Here is a 19193-nt window from a genome sequence, read left to right as displayed (position 1 = left end):
CGGGAGAGTCAGGGGTGATGTTATGGCCTCATAAAAGTCATAGGTAGGGCAATTGTACTCAGTCTTTTTCCAAGGGAGAGGGACTCAAAAACTAGTGGGCACAGGTTTAAAGTGAGAGGAAGATTTAAAAGAGACCCAAAGGGCAATTTCATTCTCTGCCTCCAAATACAGGAATTCCTTGTGGAGTCTGCAGAACTCCCAAGTAGATCTACTTAATTACCCTCATCTGGCTAAGGGTTCAACTTCCCAGGAGGTCCCTTGGATATACTGTGGGTAGCACCAAACTTTGTAACATTGAATAGTAAGGTACTCATGGATATACTTGTGAACATAAAGTTTTGGAGAGTTAATAAATACTTCTCATGTGTGAAGAATTATCCTAGAACATATCTTCCAAGAAATTGCCTTGGACTTTTTTATGTTAGTTGCTCTTCTCGATTAACTGCTTCAGTCAGCTGACATTCTCACCTTGTATTCCAGATTAATGCATCCAATCTGATTGCAGCCTCTGTGATGGCAGCACCATGTGCACTCGCCCTTTCAAAACTCAGCTACCCTGAGCTGGAAGAATCCAAGTTCAAGACCGAAGAGGGAATAAAACTTGATAAGAGGTATGTAAGATCAGCCCTGCACTGAATGTGCTCAGAACCTTCATTTCATGATCAAAATCCTCCAGAATAACACATCACAATACCAGGTTTAGGATGGAGTGGGCTATAGGTTTAATTCTTGACATTAAACCTGGTCTAGCCCTGTTTTTTTTTTCTTGGGTTTTTTTTCTCTTTTTCTTTTGGGGTTTTTTTTGTTTATATATTTTTTTTTCTTTTTATTTCTTTTTTAATGTTTAATCTTATTATGAATTTGGAAGTCTTTTATATCTATGTTACTTAAAATTCATTTTATATATGCTGATGAACATTTTTCCAATCTCTTTGTACCAACTTTGTTATTGAGTTTATAATTTTGAAAAATTAATAAAAAGATTTAAAAAGAAAGAAAGACATTAAACCAAGTCCAGGCTGCCTGACATGGTTTAAAGTCAAGACACCTCAGAGTAAGATTGCTGCAGGGATTCTCCTGACTTATCACCTTAATGTGATTGTATAATGCTCCTTTCCTATTGATGTCAAAGTGGGACATGAGAAAAACCCTCTGCAGAAATTCCACCCACCGTCCATGAGCCCAAAGAAAACCACAAATAGGAATCTGGGTTAAACTGGAGAGGTTAACCAGAATGGGCCTATCCTCATATTACCTGTACTACCTGTCTCGGGTCAGATTGTCGGCAGCTCAACTGGCACACCCCCTGGTGCACTTCGGTTAACCAGGGAGGAGGGTGTGTAGGCACCCAGCAGGACTGAAAACAAAACCTGTCAAAGGGTGGATGAACTCTTTGTGAGTCAACGGCTACCTACTGTCTGTGTGAGGAGTGGCGCGCCACACAGTCTTTCGTTTCGCGCTTCGTAAGGCATTATGATGACAGACAAGCCAACAAACCCTATACTTCCAGAGCTGGGAGTGCTCAGGAACTCTGCGGAACGCCCAGACCCTGGCCTAGACAGGCAGTATGAAGGTGCAACCTCAAACCCCACGGGGAGGGTTGAGTCTGACAAGGGAGCTGAGCGAACTGTGCCTCTTTTGCGTTGTAAGGTAAAAACAATCGTCTCAACCTTCAAGGCAAACACCATCCGCCTCTTGCCTCCATGCACAGAGTTGGCATCACTGGCAAGCAGCTACAAGATCTCCATCCTGGGGATCCAAGAACACCGTCATGTACACCCTGACAAAGAGATAAGATTCACCGAGGTAGAGGGGATGCACCTCATCACCTCATCCGCATGGGGAGAGCCGACGACGATGTCAGCACAAGGTGGAGTAGGGCTGATGTTGAACTGCAAGGCGAAGAAGGCACTGAGGGGCGTCGTCTCAGTCAGTGACAGAATCCTTACTGCGGAATTCGACGGAAACCCGGTGACTTCTGTCATCATCTGTTATTCCCCGCACAACTGCAGCGAGGAGAAGGAGGTGGAGGCCTTCTACAGTAAACTTCACGAAGCTGTCACTTCAATACTGGCACATAACTTCCTGGCTGTGCTCAGCGATTTTAATGCCCAGGTCGGACTGGAAGATGTTCCATACTTATACCAAGACTTCACCAACAGAAATGGACAATATCTAGTTGATTTCATCCAGGAACACAGTCTCATTGCCACCAACACACAATTCAAGAAGCGAGCTGGTAAACTGTGGACATATGAAAACAGAGCCTCCATCTACAGGAAACAGCTCGATTACATCCTCGTAAGAACAAAATGGCGTAATTGTGTGATCAACACAGAAGCCTACAGCGCTTTCAACTCGGTCAGTTCTGACTACAGAGTAGTGTCAATGCAAGTGAGGCTGAGCCTGCGGCAACCCAAAGCCACAGGTCCCAAGGAGAAGATAGACTGGAAGGCATTCTCCTCACAACCTATTCTTCAAGCCCAGTACACAGTGGAGGTGAGAAATCGCTTCGGCCCACTGGAAAGCGGGGAGGAAGAGACTGCCACCAACCGCTATCAATGGCTCATAGATGCACACATAGAAACAACAAAGAGTTTGCCTACTGTGAAGCGAATCAAGAAGAGCTGGATCTCGAAACATCCTGACATCGTCGCAGCAAGAAGTGTGGTCAATGCTTGTCATGCCGAACTTAGAAGGAGCGAAACAGAAGAGCTAAGAGACAAGTTCAAGACAGCAAAGAAGAATCTCTTTGCCACTGATGACCGACTGAAGGAAGAGGAACTAGCTGAGAGGATTAGAGAGATAGAGGATGCTAATGAAGACATGCAGCATGGAGAAGCATGGCACCTAGTCAATGAGATCAGTAGACAGAAGAAGTCCCCATCAGGTCAAATAAGTGGTAAAACAGCAGAGGACCATGTCTATACATGGTTTACCCACTTTAAGAGCCTGCTGGGAAGCCCTCCAATGATATCAGAAGAAGAAGAGGACATACCCACGTTGATATCGATGACAGCCTATTCACCATTGAGGAACTGAAGAAGGCCAAATATGCACTCAAACAGGGCGGGAGCGCTGGACCAGATGGGACACAACCAGATGTCCTGAAGAACTGCGACCTGGACGACATCTTGCTGGACATATGTAATACGGCACTGATGAAAGGCGACAAACCAGAACAATGGTCACTCTCAAACGTTATCCCAGTCCCCAAGTGTGGATCCCTCATGAAGACAGATAACTACCGCGGTATCAGCTTGACCTGCATCTTAGCAAAGTTATACAATCGGATGATTTTGAACAGGATTCACACCGCCATTGACCCTAAGCTAAGATTCAATCAGAATGGTTTTCAGCAGAAGCGCAAATACTTGCTCTCTGTAGGATCATCGAGGAAGTCAAGAAGAACAACCTACCAGCCATGCTTACTTACATCGATTTTCGCAAAGCTTTTGACTCCATTCACCAAGGTAAAATGCTGAAGATCCTGAAAGCTCACGGAGTGCCAGACCATCTACTGAGAGCAACAGAGTCCAGCTATATCAAGACCATGGCGAAAGCTATATCACCAGACGGAGAAACAGCAGTGTTCGAGCTCCTAGCTGGTGTGCTGCAAGGAGACACTCTGGCACCCTACATCTTTATAATCGTCCTTGATTACGCTCTGCATCAAGCTACCAAAGATCATGACAAGCTCGGTTTTACCATAAAACCAGGGTGAACCAAAAGGGTCAGAGCAGTTACACTCACAGATCTCGATTTTGCAGATGACATAGTCCTGCTCTCTGACCAGATAGAGGAAGCACAGCATCTACTGACAAAAGTGGAAATTGAGTGCAATAAAGGTGGACTTCACCTAAACGCTAAAAAGACAGAGTACTTGGTGTTTAACTGCAATGAAGGTACTCTGAAGACCGATTTCCAGACCATAAGCTTTCACCTTGCACCTGGCTAATACAGCTTTAAGTTAACAATAGGGAGGAGATTTCAACGTGCTCTCTCCAGCACTGGAGTTAAAACCAAGTTTGCGGACTTGCTATTCGCTTACTGGCTCAAGCAGCAGCTTCCTAAGTAGAGGAGGCGCCCAGAAGAAATCAAGGAAGAAGCTCAGACGCTGGAAGATGGAAATAAAAACAGGAAATGCTGAAGTACTTAGTCTCTGAAGAAAAAGAAATAGACTAAAGGCTCAGTCTACATATTCCAATGGATTGTCTTTGGCTTCAAATTTAAATCTCTCTCTACAGATACTATCTGACCTGCTGAGTGTTTCCAGCATTTTCTTTTCTTTTATTTTAGTTAAAACACCTTCCCAGCTCAGAGTCAACTCACTCTGAGTTTAATAATGAGAGGAGCAGACAGCCTGACTGAAACTCTTTCCATCAGTGGAAGGCACGCCTGAACTGCTCAACGTTTCTATTTGTATTTTAGACCTTTGCTGGTGTTACAACCTGCTGCAGAAGCTCAGTGAGTCAGGGAGCATCCATGAGATGAAAGAAGTTGCCAGTGTTTGGGGATGAAACCTTGCATCAAGACTGATACAGGGTTTTGACCCTCCTTCCCCCCACTGATACTGCCCAATCTACAGCAAATTACGTGTTCAGATTCCAACATCTGCAGCCTCTTGTGTTTCATTTCTTGATGTTGCTTTGGGTTTTATTAGTTAGAAATTGTAAAATCCAAGCCCAATAACATACTAAGTGTTGCCAAGAGGCTCGACAGAACTGAAGCTGTAGATTTGAGGTGTGAGGACTAAAGAAAGGGCCCCAGAGAAAGGGAAAGGAACCGAGTCTAACAGTGGCTAGTATCATTATGAAAGGCCGAAGAAATTCCTTTCAATTTACCGATTTTCCATTGTTTCATTTTCTATGCTCTTTAATCTAAAATGAGAGTAACCATTTTTTTCTTATTTATTCCTCTTCAGTGAAGAACAGAATGTTCTAGAAGCTGCAAGTAATGGTGCCTCTGCCTCTGTTGGTCTGATTGCTAACATTGCTGTGAACCTACTTGCATTTTTAGCTATTCTGGCGTTTTTGAATGCAGCACTCTCCTGGTTTGGAGGAATGGTGGACTATCCCCAGCTCAGTTTCCAGGTATGGTCCAACCTTCCACCTAAGGCCATCTGACAATGAATCTGACTGGTCCGCCCACACAGACTCGGCCTTCGACCACATGTCACAGAGCGACAAATTCACTCAGTCCAAACCGATGGGAACACAGCTGCAGCAAGTAATGGAGACACACAGTAAACTGACCCACCACATAAGCAGGCCCTTCAGCCCAACTGGTCTATGCTGACCAAGATTCCCATCTAATCTAGTCCCACTTGCCCTGTATTTGGCCCTTAACCCTCCAAGCTTTCTCTATCCGTGTACCTGTCCAACCAGCTTTCTAAATGTTGATAATGTACAACCCTCTCTCAACCACTTCCTCTGGCAGCTCATTCCACATAAAGACCACCCTTTAGGGCAGGGGTTCCCAACCTGAGATCCACATAGTCCTTGGTTAATGGTAGGTGTCCATGGCATTAAAAAGGTTGGGAACCCCTGCTTTAGGTGAAAAAGTTGCCCTTCAGGTTCCAACTAAATCTCTCCCTTTTCATCCTAAACCTATACCCTGTATTTTTGATTCCCCAATCCTGGGAAAAAGACTATGTGCATTCACCATACCTATGCCCCTCATCATTTTTTGTACATTTCTATAAGATCACTACTCATTCTACTGTCCAATGAAAGAACTCTCCGTAACTCAGTCCCTCAAGTCCCGGCAACATCCTCGTAAGTATTCTTTGCACTCTTTCCAGCTTGATAGCATCTTTCCTATAGCAGGGTAATCAAACTGAACACATTATTCCAAATATGTCCTCACTAACGTCTTGTACAGCTCAATATACAGTAACAACCCAACTTCCATGCTGGATGCCTTGAATGATAAAGGGCAGCATGCCAAGAAGCCTTCACCAGCCTGTCTACTTGCAATGCACTTTCAGTGAACCATGTACATGTACTCCTAGGTTCCTCTATTCTGCAACGCTCCCAAGGACCCTCCCATTGACTGACTTTCTAGAACCTTGTTTCAGACTACTGGTTGCAGTGCATTCACAGAGCAATTGTTCACATGCTACATTCTCTGAAAGGGTGCACACTACGTCACATGAGCCACAACATTCGTTACCCATGTCACATTAGACACAACAGATTTAAAAAGGACATGCACCTGGATAGGAAAGATTCAAAGGGATAAGGGCCAACTCAGAAAAGTGGGTCTGGCTCAGTTGAGCAACTTGGTCAGCCTGGATGAGTTGGGCCGAAGGGCCTGTTTCTGAAGTGCATGACTCTAATTCCTGATTTCTTTTGGAAATTAAAGATATAAAGGATGACATCTTACTGAACAGGAAAGCAGAGTCATGAGCACTACAAGCATTACCTGCTGCTATTTCTTATTTATTTATTTAGAGAGACAGCACTGTGACATGCACCTTCCAGCCCAAAGAGCCTGTGCCACTCAATTACACCCATGTGACCAATTAAACTACCAAAGGTGTACATCTTTGGAATGTGAGAGGAAACCAGAGCACCCAGAGGCAACCCACGTGGTCACGGGGAGAACATACAAACTCCTTACCAACAGCGGGGGTATTCGATCTGGGTTGTTGGCATTGTCACAGCGTTAAACCAACTGCTACCCTACCATGCTGCCCTAAGTGCCAGGCTAATGCCCATATGATCCCATTCAGTGGTACGTGCTATAAGCACTCTGGCATCCCAGTGCCATTCCTACTTCAGTGTTATCCACTGTACCTCTCTCCCAGATGCATCCGTTATACTGGCTTCACCCTCCCCCAGTGGCAGCGAGTTGCACTTCCTAATCACTCATTGGAACACAGAACGTAGAACAGTACAACACAGAATATTGTGCCAACCTTTCAATCTACACCACAATCAACCCTTCCCTCCTACATAGCCTAAAACCCTCCATTTTTCTTTCATCCATGTTCCTATGCAACAGTCCCTTAAATGTTCCCAGTTTATCAGCATTCACCACCACCGTCAGACAATTACCACTCTCTGTGTAAAATACCATACCTCTGACATCTCTTCCTAAACCTTCCTCTGCTCCCCATGAAGGGATGTCCCCTGATATTAGTCATTAGTCATTGTTGCCCAGGGAAAAAGATGCTGGCCGTCCGCTCTATGTATGCATCGTATAATCTCATACACCTCTATTAGGTTGCTTCTCATCCTCCTTTGCTCCAAAGAGAAAAGTCCTAGCTCGCTCAGCCTTTTGGTTAAGAGTCCATTCCTGAAATCCCTCCTGCATTTTTATTTACTGCCTCACAGGCTTCCTCCAAGTGGGAGCAGCTTCTTTCATCTACTCTATCAAACTTTTTCAGAACTTCAAAGGCTTCCCACTGCCACTTTTCTGAAGAAGAGAGCCACAGCCATCCCTGATAAGTCACCAGTCAGTTCTGCTTTAAACCAGGAAGACCACTTCCCCTAAATGAACTGTGAACTCTCTTAGTTAGAGTCGCTGGCTCAGGATGTGGGACACTTTAGTGAGGACTGTTTTGTACTGTTTATGCAGAACATTTGCTCCTACATCTTCATGCCAATCGCCTTCATAATGGGAGCAGAGTGGAACGACTCCTTCCTTGTGGCTGAGTTGATTGGAACCAAACTCTTTCTCAACGAGTTTGTGGCTTACCAGCATCTTGCCGAGTACAAGACCAAACGTTTGGCAGGTGTACCTGAATTTATTGATGGCCGAAAGCAGTGGATTTCAGTGAGTATGGACCATGTGCAATGTTAAATTTCAGCCAACAAGTAGCCAGGCCCCAAGGAGTTGTTGACACCCAACAGGTTGAGGAAAACTTCATCTCATGGATCTGCCTCCAGGAGGTCACATTAACTCAAGGTGCCCGCCAATCCTAACATAACTTCTTTAATGCAATGACAATGATGGTGGGAAGTTTACTAAAGGGTGAAAGTTTTGGGAAGTAGGGAGAGTATGGGTACCTGGTGATGGAGGGGTGGGCAACTAGAATCAGAAGCAGACTTGTTATCACTGACTACCGTATATGACATGAAATTTGTTGTTTTTCAGTGGCATTTTAGTGCAGAGACGTAAAATTATTGTAAATTACAGAAATAATTACAATTAGAATTAGAATTTATTTAAATCTTACATCCATCCCACAATGTGAAGGAGTAAAAATCTTTGCATTATGACTCCATCACAATGTACGGATATTTGAATTTGAACGTCTAATGGCTTGTAGAAAGAAGCTGTCCCGTAGCCTGTTGGTCCTGGCTTTAATTCTGCGGTACTGTTTGCCAGACAGAAGCAGCTGAAAGACTTTATGGTTGGGGTGATTGGTGTCCCCGATGGTCTTCCAGGCCTTCTTTACACACCTGCTGCTGTATATGTCCTCAATGGAGGGAAGCTCACATCCATAGATGTGCTGGGCTGTCTATAACACTCTCCGCAGCACCCAGCAATCAAGATCGGTGCAGTTCCTGTACCAGGCGGTGATACAGCCAATCAGTATGCTCTCAGTGGTGCCCCTGTAGGTCTTGAGGAATAATGTTAAAAAGGAATAATAAGGTAGTACTAATGGATTTGTGGGCCTTTCAGAAATATAACAGTGGTGGGGATGAAAATGCTTCTAAAACATTGAGTGTGGATTCAGTACCTCTTCACCATAGTAACCTCCGTGTCCCAGATGGTGGTGGCCCTCGGTGAAGGAAACCACCCTAACGCTAACCCTAAGGCACCAACTATTGAAGATGCCCCTGATGGTGGGGATGGTTGTGGCTGTACAACCATCTGGGTGTCTAACCATCTGCAGCCTTTTGTATTCCTGTGCATTGGAGCCTCCATATCAGGCTTAGCCAATACCTTAGCCAATTTGAGCCTGTGCAGGAGTTCTCAAAAACATATTAGCATGCAGCTTTTTTATCATTGTAACATCAATAACCGGAATATAACTGTAGCAAAGTTATAATATTAATCATCTACTTGTGGTGTGACCATGTAATTCCCAGAGCTCGTGTGCCTCTTCACCGTGGCGTGGGTGTCAGATCACCCAGTCGTTTTGCACGGTGACTTCCAGTGAGGAGACCAGATGAAGTTTCATTTAGTTTCAACATGTTGGTAACACTTCAGTCCAGGCTGAATTTGTATTCGGGTTACTTGGCTCAGATCCAAATCGCCGCAAACCCTATTACCCAAAATGTAAGCAGCATGTATTGTTAAATTAAAAGTGACATTCATTCAAACACATGGTTAAAACTAAAGCTTTAGGGTAAGGGTGATGTTGGTGGGAGGAACTGAGGAGGAAAGCTTTTATGCAGAGCCTGATTGGAATCTGCCTGAGGAGCTGTTGAAGGCAGGAAATCTCACGACATTTGGATGGGTACTTGAGTCACTGAGGCACAGAAGTTACAGACCAAGTATTGGTAAATAAGATTAGTGTAGGTCGGTACTTGAAGACTGGTACAGACAAGGTGGGCAGAAGGGCCTGTGGTGTATGACTCTGTAACTAAGTAGGAACTTTAATTAGAACATCTAAACCAGAGGATCCCAACCATTTTTTGCCATGGATGCCTACTATTAACTGAGGGGTCCATGGACCTCAGGTTGGGAACCCCTGTTCTAAGAAATCAAAGCGGTGAATGGAGAAGGTTTGATTCCTTTTTTATTTTTGTAGCTCAGAGCAGAAACAATATCCACATATGCCCTTTGTGGCTTTGCTAACTTCTCTTCAATCGGTATCACGCTCGGAGGACTCTGTAAGTAGCCAGTCACTGTCTATGTGCTTATGGCTCCTCAATGTAACAAGTCAATCTTCTGTAAGCTTTAGCTGCTCTAAATTGCATCATCAAACCATGCTCGCATATTTTACCTTAAACTTCTTTGTTCTAATAGTCTTAATTTCTGTCCAATTCAATTGCTTTGGGGCAATCTGAGGTTGTAGCAGAGCTTGTGAAAGTTCTCTTTCTTTCCACGTAAGCCCAACAGATGTATTTTCCCTCCTGGTTGGGCTTCTTCACCCACAGACAATTTCCATGGGTGGCCCCTGGATAAGATGTGGCTGATTTGCAGACACCATGTTCATGGAACAGGTGGAAGTGGCAAGAATGTGTCACTGGGGAGCTAATGGATTTGTTGGAAGAACATGTTGCTGGGATACAGGGAAATAAGGAGTGAAAATGGATCTGTTGGGAGTCTGCTGTTGGAAGCTGACATGAACTGCTATCACTAAGGAATGGCGTAATAGTGTTTGATTTACACAAGGCAAACAGTAATGGCCAGGTTATCTATTGCTATTGTAATCAGAGTAAGAAATGTTGGCCAAGATACCAGGAGAAACTCTCTGCTCCCTTTTACACAGTGTCATGGGATCACTTACATCCAGCTTGATGGAACAAGGAACCTTGATTAAAACTCTCATCCAAAATATAACACCCCTCAATGTGGCACCTGTTTGGGATGTGGCCCAAATTTTAAGTTTGAGCCTTGAAGGTGAACAGTAGAAAGGGCTTCGACTTGCTCGAACTTGGCAAAGGGCTTCTTCGGGAATGGAACTGATTTAAATTTCTTTTAGTATAGCAACACCATCCTTTTAGATTCAATAAAAGAATTATGTAGAAGATCAAGTGTCAATATTCCCAGTGTGAAATGTCCATCTCCGAATCAGTAGCTCGTAGACTAATGTTCCACTCTGTAAACCTGAGCAGTTAACTCAAGCCAACTCAACAGTTCAATTCCATTCGCAACTCCTCAGGAATGAAGCGGTCCAATTCGTGTATGTAGCAGGACTTGGACAATGTCCACGCGTGGCTGGAAAATACCACGTAACACTCGTACTACAGAAGGGCCAAGTAATTACTGTGTCCAACACTTTTCCCTGAAGTACAATATGACATCATCAACTCCCCCAAGCATTGACCAGCAACAACACTACCAGCCATATAAACACCATGCTACAAGAGCAGTCAGACTGGATATCCTGCAGTGAGTGACTCACTTCCATGTGCTGTCCACTCTCAGGAACTGGGTATGTTCCTTGTAGGGAAGCATGAGAGCTTAGAAGTTAGTATAATGCTTTTCCTCTGCATGCTCTGGCATCCTCACACATTCCAAAGACATATAAGCTGGGGTTAGTAAGTTGTAGGCATGATATGTTGGCGCCAAAAGCTTAGCGACATGTGCAGATTATCCCCCAGCATATGACGAACTACATTGGTCATAGAACATAAAACATAGAAATCTACAACATATTACAGGTCCTTTGGCCCACAATGCTGGGCTGACATGTAGCCTACTCTAAAAACTGCCTAGAATTTCCTTAGCGCACATCCCTCTAGTTTTCTAAGCTCCATGTACCTAAGAGACTCTTAAAAGACCCTATTGTATCCGCCTCCACCACCATCACCAGCACTGCATTCCATGTACCCACCGCTCTGTGTGAAAAACTTACCTCTGACATCCCCTCAATACCTGTTTCCAAGCACCTTAAAACTATACCCCCTTGTGTTAGCCGTTTCAGTCCTGGGAAAAAGCCTCTGGCTATCCACATGATCAATGCTCCTCATCATCTCATACGCCTCTATCAGTCACCTCTCATCCTCCATCACTCCAAGGAAATAAGGCCAAGTCACTCAACCTATCCTCATAAAGTACGCCCTCCAATCCAGGCAATATCCTTGTAAATCTCCCCTGCACTCCTCTATAGTATCCACATCCTTCCTGTAGTGAGGTGAGCAGAACTAAACACAGTACTCCAAGTGAGGTCTGACCAAGATCTTATTTAGCTGTAACATTACCTCTCAGCTCTTGAACTCAATCCCATGGTTAATGAAGGCTAACACACCATACACCTTCTTAACAACACTGTCAACCAGCACAGCAGCTTTAAGTGTCCTGTTGACACAGACCCCAAGTTCTCTCAGATCCTCCACACTGCTAAGAGTCTTCCCATTAATATTACTTTCTGATTTAGTCGTTGATGCAAACAGCACATTTCATTTTATGTTTTAATGCTTCCACGTACATGTGACAAATAACACTGACCTTGATGAAATACATTCCCCTACACAAGTACAACTCTCAGTGAGTACTACACCATCCAGGACTAAAGCAGCTCACCTGAGCCGCATCCCGTCTATCATCATAAAAATTAATTTCCTCCACTGCTGGCACACATTGGCCACGGTGTGCACCACCTGTCCTGGTGCAGTCTGGCCAAAGTTTGCATCTTCCCAGTCGACTGCTCTGGGAGTTCCAGTTTCCTCCCACATTCCAAAACTGTGCAAGCTGATAGGTTACTTGGCCACTGTAAATTGCCCCTTCTGTGTAGGTGTAAGGTAGAATCTGTGGGGGGGGGGTGGTGTTGATGGGAATGTGGGATGAAATGGGATTAGTGTAAAAATGGGAACTTGATATTTGGCACAAACTCAATGAGCCCAAGGGTCTGATTCTAAACTGAATCTCTCAATGACTCTCCAACTATAAATTCCACTGCCATTACTCACCCTCCCAAGTCCATGACATCTACTGCCAAGAAAGACAATACAAGCTGAAGATATAGAAGCAGAATTCGGCCATTTTGGCCCATCCAGTCTGCTCTGCCATTTCATCATGGCTAATCCAATTTTCCCTCTCAGCCCCCATTTCCTGCCTTCTTTCCATATCCCTCCATGCCCTGACCAATCAAAACTCTATCAACCGCTGCCTTAAATATATGTAATCACTTGGCCTCTACAGCTACCTGTGGCAACAAATTCCACAGATCCACTACTCTCTGGATAAAGAAATTCCTCCTCATCTCCAGACACTCTTCTATTCTGAGGCTGTGTCCTCTGGTCCTATGTTCTCCCACCATAGGAAACATCTCCACATCCATTCTATCAAGGCCTTTCACATTCGATAGGTTTCAATAAGGTCATTCTTCTGAATTCTAGTGCATACAGGCCAGGGCCATCAAACACTCTTCATATGACAAGCCATTGAATCCTGGAATCATTTTCATGAACCTCCTTTGAACCTGGCAATATGGTCTGATGACCCCACCACTTGTAGGTTGCCCTTCAAGTCACTCAACATTGTCACTTGGAAATATATTGTTGGTCATTCTTTGCCACTAGGTCTAAATCCTGAAACACTCTCCTTAACAACACCAGAAGGACTGCGGTGGTTCGAGAAGGTAGCTATCTTTCTCAGGGGCAAGTAGAGACTTGCAATAAATGATGGCCTTGCTCCAAAAAAAAGAATCTTATAAAGAGTGCCAAGGTCACACTATGCTGTAAGAGTGGAGACACAAGAGGGATAGCAGATAATGTAAATTTGTAGCAACACACAAAATACCAGGAAGAACTCAGCAGGTCAGGCAGCATCTATGGAGGGAAATGAAGAGTTGACGTTTCAGGTCAAGACCTTGTCAGAGATGTTTTCCGGATGATACTTTAAATCAAGCAATACACACAAAATGATGGAGGAACTCAGCAGGTCAAGCGCACCTGCGGAGAGCGAAAAACAGTCAGCATTTCAGGCCACGACCCCTCATCAGGACTGGAAGGGAAGGGGGAAGGAGCCAGAACAAGAGGGTGGGGGGAGGGGGAGGAGCACAAGTTGGAGGCTAGGTGAGATGGGTGGGTGAAGGAGGGGGTATGAAGTAGGAAGCAGGGAGGAGACAGGTGGAAAAGGTAAAGGGCTGAAGAAGAAGAAATCTAATAGGAGAGGGCAGTGGACCATGGAGGAAAGGGAAGGAGGAGGACCAGAAGGTGGGTGAGGCGAAGAGAAGGGGTGAGTGGATATCCAGTCTGGGGCAAGGAAGAAGAGGGAAGGAGGGAGGGGAGAGAAATTACTAGAAGTTAGAGAAATCGATGTTCATCCCTTCAGGTTGGAGGCTACCCAGACAGAACATGAGCCAAGGCTCTCTCTGTCCTCTTAGCTGAATAGAAAAGATGCCTTGTACTGTTTAAAAAGACAGAGTGTTCTTTTCATATCCTGGCCAATATTTATCCCTCAAAGAAATAACTAAAGCTGATTATCTAATTACCAGAGGCCATTCTTTAAAAATCACTAAAAATTCTATAATGTGCTGTAATTATGCCAAGTTCTTTGGTGTAAATTCACGTGTTCTACACATGCTCTCTCCACCATCCCCTTGTCCTGCCCTCTGCAGCTGCCATGGCCCCAAACCGCAAGAATGACTTTGCGGAGGTGGTTATCCGAGCTCTCATCACCGGGTTCGTCACCTCGCTGGTGAATGCATGCGTCGCAGGTATTCAGCCATGAACTTCACACTGCAGGTCTATCCCCACCCGACAAAACAAAAGGAATGAAAATCAAATTTCACAGAAAGGACAAAATGCTAAAGATACTATACAGGGTGGGCAGCACCTGTGGAGTCGAAAGAGGTTTTGGGTCGATGACCTACCATCAGAACTAGATGGAAGTCAAACCTGCTTTGAGCTGTGGGGTGGGAAGGTAGAGAGCAAGAAGGACAAGGGATAGAGTGAGTGGGAGGGTTGTGGAGGTTTGTTAATCACAGTTGATCTGTCTGAGGGAGAGGGGAATGGGGACAGAGGAGAGGGAAAAGACAAAAGCCGGGATAGAAATGTTGGATACATTCAACAGGCCACATAACAAGTATGGAGAGAGAAACAGTTGATGTTTCAGATTGAAGGCTCTGAGAAAGAAAAAAATTCCTGCTGGAAATAGAAACAAGGATTTACTGGAAACCTGAATGAGATTAGATTAGATTATGAAGACACACAGTCCTCTTTTTATTGTCATTTAGTAATGCATGCATTAAGAAATGATACAATATTTCCTGCGGTGTGATATCACAAAACACAGGACAGACCAAGACTGAAAAATTAAAAGAGAATGTTGGAAATAACTAGCAAGTCAGGCAGCATCTGTGGAGAGAAAAAAAAACTGAGTTAAAACTGATTACTTATTTGGTGCAGGATTCATCTTTACTTTCTGTCTTGTAGGGATTTTGTTTGTGCCCAGGGAGACTTTGGACTGCATAAGTTACCTCAATAGCAGCTCCTTTAATGGGACAAGTGCAAACCTCCAAAACTGCTGTCAGGATCTCTTTGACAGGTGAGTTCCATCGCTGTTTAAAGAGGAAAGTGGCTAGAGACGTGCAGATGGATAAATCAAATCAAAGCAAAGCAAATACTCATTCTACACCGCTTTTCAATGTCTTTAGCAAAGACCACTTTGAAAGAACACCAATATAAAACAGTCAACTTGAAATCCGTTATAGAATTCAGAAGAAACTGTTTATACCAAGTGGGGAGACAATGGAACTTGGTGATGTTGGGAATGGCGTGGATTCATTGAAGGGAATATGAGGCTATACTCACACACAATGCCGAAAGTACAAAAAGGAAGTCAAGCAGCATCGATTCAGGGGACTAAGCAGTCGATGTTTTGTGCGAGACCCTTTATCAGGAAAGAATGCCAGAATAAGAAGGAGGGGAAGGTTGAGGAATACAAGCTGGCACGTGATAGATGCAACCAGGTGAGGGGGATGGTGTCTGTGTGAGGGAGGGATGAAGTAAGAAGTTGGAGGATAATAGGTGGAAGAGGTCAAATGCTGAGGAAGAATAAATCTGGTAGGGGAGAAAAGCAGACGATAGGAAAAAGGGAATGAAGCGGGGTACCAGAGGGAGGTGATGGGATGGCGAGGAGAAGGGGTGAGAGGGGAACCAGAATGTGGAATGGAAAAGGAGAAGGGGGGAAGGGGGAGAAATTACTGTAGGTTAGAGAAATTGATGTTCATGCCATCAGGTTGGTGAACCCCACGCACCCGTCTCCCCTTCACCTAGTTTCATGAACCCAGACGGAAGATGAAATGTTGCTCCTCCAACCTGAGTGTGGCCTCATCATAGAGGAGGCCATGGGCTGACATGTCAGAAAGAGAATGGGAAGTCAAATGAAATGGCTGGTGACTGGGAAATCCCTCCTTTTGTGGCAAATGAAGCGAAGGTGCTCGGTGAAGCGATTCCACCAAATTACATGGAGTCTCATTGACGTAGCAAAGGCCTCACAGGGAGCCTCTGCTGCAGTAGATGACCCTGGCCTTTGACAGGTGAAGTGCCACCTCACTATGCTGATGGATTCAAAGAAACATAGGCGGAGGCTTAAGTGGAGCATAAACTGTGGTTCAGACTGGAAGGGCCAAATGGCTTATTTTTATGTTGTCAATTCTATACAGTTTCACCCCCTTCTTAATTATCCTTCCAGTTCAGCAGGAAGTTTACTCTGGAGGCTGGCTACAAGCAGTTATTTGCTCAGCTCAAGCCCTTGGGCCTAAACAGTGAAGTGTTTTTTCTCACACCCCATCAGACACAAAGGTTGGTGGTGTTGTAGATAGTGTAGAGGATTGTCGAAGATTGCAGAGAGACATTGATAGGATGCAGAAGTGGGCTGAGAAGTGGCAGATGGAGTTCAACCTGGAGAAGTGTGAGGTGGTACACTTTGGAAGGACAAACTCCAAGGCAGGGTACAAAGTAAATGGCAGGATACTTGGTAGTGTGGAGGAGCAGAGGGATCTGGGGGTACATGTCCACAGATCCCTGAAAGTTGCCTCACAGGTGGATAAAAAAGGCTATGGGGTGTTAGCTTTCATAAGTCGAGGGAAAGAGTTTAAGAGTCGCGATGTAATGATGCAGCTCTATAAAACTCTGGTTAGGCCACACTTGGAGTACTGTGTCCAGTTCTGGTCGCCTCACTATAGGAAGGATGTGGAAGCATTGGAAAGGGTACAGAGGAGATTTACCAGGATGCTGCCCGGTTTAGAGAGTATGCATTATGATCAGAGATTAAGGGAGCTAGGGCTTTACTCTTTGGAGAGAAGGAGGATGACAGGAGACATGATAGAGGTGTACAAGATAATAAGAGGAATAGATAGAGTGGATAGCCAGCGCCTCTTCCCCAGGGCACCACTGCTCAAGACATAAGGACATGGCTTTAAGGTGGGAAGTTCAAGGGGGATATTCGAGGAAGGTTTTTTACTCAGAGAGTGGTTGGTGCGTGGAATGCACTGCCTGAGTCAGTGGTGGAGGCAGATACACTAGTGAAGTTTAAGAGACTACCAGACAGGTATATGGAGGAATTTAAGGTGGAGGGTTATATGGGAGGCAGGGTTTGAGGGTCAGCACAACATTGTGGGCTGAAGGGCCTGTACTGGGTTGTACTATTCTATGAGTCTATGAGATGTTTCAGATAAGGCAAGACTGCAGGGAATGCCAGGGCATTTGGGGAATGGAAAGACGCAAACAGAAGGATTTAACTTCTGTAGATGTTGCAGAGAATGGTAGATAGTTACACAAAAATAACATGCAAAAGATAAATCCCAGTCATTTTCAGCAGTGCGGTCACCGAGCTCGGTTGACAGAGGGTGACCTAGTGCTCTCTAGTCTATTAATGGAACTAACATTCTCTTCAGTCACAAACAATTGGGAAAGAAGTCCAAGAAGGTGTGGCAGTAATTCATCATCCAACACTCCCCAGTGGGAGCTTACCTGGAAAAAATTCTGACTCACACACCAGTGGAATTTAACATTTTAATGTACGGCTGTTTTTAAGATACATGACTCGCTGAACCCACTCTTTCACGCATCTTCTAACAGATTTCCAACTCCTTCCATTGGAATGAATCAACACAGATTTGGCTTTTGAAATATGGTCTTATTGTAAAAAAATAAGTATTTTATTCATGTTTCTCAACATCATAGTGCTAAAAAAGTTTAAAGTAAAAGTGTGATAAGAATGAAGACCGAAACACCCGAACCCAGTGCCCACTAACTCATCTCCATTCCCTCCCCATTTAATTCAGCCTGTGGGTGGGTATCTAGATCAGTTTGTTATGTCCCATGCAGACAGCCGCCTCCCAAAACAGCCTTTTGTTGTTGCTTTCTTTCTGCATCATTGTGAGCAATTTCAAGACCCATGATTTACAGTTTTGCACATCTCCCAATGCACCCAAAACAACAATCTGATTCCTATTGAACACCACAAATAACCTGACCATTTAAATATTACATGGCAGAAAGAAGCCTTGATCAAAGGAAGATCATTGTTTCTACCTAAGCAACGAGTTAATATTGTGTGGGGTTAGAAAACTGTTGACTGGTTTATTCATGTGTTGGTCTATAATTCTTTGTGATCTGATTTGTCACTATAACATTATCCATCAGAACTGATTCCATCCCACTATCATTTCTTTCCACAGTGTGGTGTCCACCGGAAATCAAACCATTGTTTTTGAAGGACAGTGGTTGAAAGTCAATCAGAGTTATTCTTTCTTTCAAAACTGCTGCAAACTGTATAACAACATTGAACCATGTAAACAACACTTCTAACAAATTTGTAAATAGATTTTTAAAAAATTTGTTGTCCAGTTGCCATGTTATTATAAAGATGGAGATTACCCCAACCAATTGTCTACAAAACAAGGAATAGAGTTGCTGGCTTTGTCATGTACACATGCTGTTGTATGAATTAATTGTGTCCACAGACATGCACTTCGTAGAACATTTCCCTTTATTCCCTATGTGTAACAAACTTGACTGTATATTGCAACATCATCACAGTGTGACCACATTCCGAGTATTTAGCCATGTGGTGGGAAGAAGGGAGTGAAAAGTCTAAATTAAAATTGACCACAGTTTGTGGTGCCGACATCATTGCTGACGACCAATGGGCTGTGCTACTGGTAAACATGTGATTGACATGGTGACAGTGAAGAACAGTGGGGATTGCGACTTCCACTTGATCATTCCTGTTGAAACACAAGCAGATGACCTGGAGGAGGAACGCCTACTGCTTTGGTCATTTCTGTTTATTATACAAGAACATTAAATGTGATTTGCTAAATTCTTTCAATCTGTATTTTTTTCCCTCTTCAAACATTTAGAAAAATAATGACATCTACACAGTGGCACTTTATTACATACTCCTCAAACTAATAAAGTCGCCACGGAGTTTATGTTTGTGGTCTTCTGCTGCTTGTAGCCCATCCACTTCAAGGATTGACATGTTGTGCATTCAGAGATGCTCTTCTGCACACCACTATTGTAATGTGTGGTTATTTGAGTTACTGTCAACTTCCTGTCAGCATGAACCAGTCTGGCCATTCTCCTCTGACCTCTCTCATCAACAAAGTGCTT

General features: G+C 44.2%; 1 protein-coding gene across 2 annotated transcripts in view; it reads left to right on the top strand.

The window, feature by feature from the left end:
• The window catches only part of slc28a1 (solute carrier family 28 member 1), a 78409-nt gene extending 59509 nt beyond the window's left edge, over window positions 1-18900 (top strand). For both annotated transcript variants that reach the window (XM_072281950.1, XM_072281952.1), the window contains exons 12-18: window positions 481-611; window positions 4925-5093; window positions 7585-7782; window positions 9710-9791; window positions 14189-14287; window positions 15006-15117; window positions 18257-18900. In XM_072281950.1, the coding sequence (XP_072138051.1) occupies window positions 481-611; window positions 4925-5093; window positions 7585-7782; window positions 9710-9791; window positions 14189-14287; window positions 15006-15117; window positions 18257-18386 (921 nt within the window). In that variant the 3' untranslated portion in view covers window positions 18387-18900. The remainder of the gene's footprint in view (window positions 1-480; window positions 612-4924; window positions 5094-7584; window positions 7783-9709; window positions 9792-14188; window positions 14288-15005; window positions 15118-18256) is intronic.
• The last annotated feature ends 293 nt before the right edge of the window (window positions 18901-19193 follow it).

Source organism: Mobula birostris, chromosome 18, assembly GCF_030028105.1.
Source record: "Mobula birostris isolate sMobBir1 chromosome 18, sMobBir1.hap1, whole genome shotgun sequence".
Lineage (NCBI taxonomy): Eukaryota > Metazoa > Chordata > Chondrichthyes > Myliobatiformes > Myliobatidae > Mobula > Mobula birostris.
This window is presented reverse-complemented; position numbering and strand designations above follow the sequence as displayed.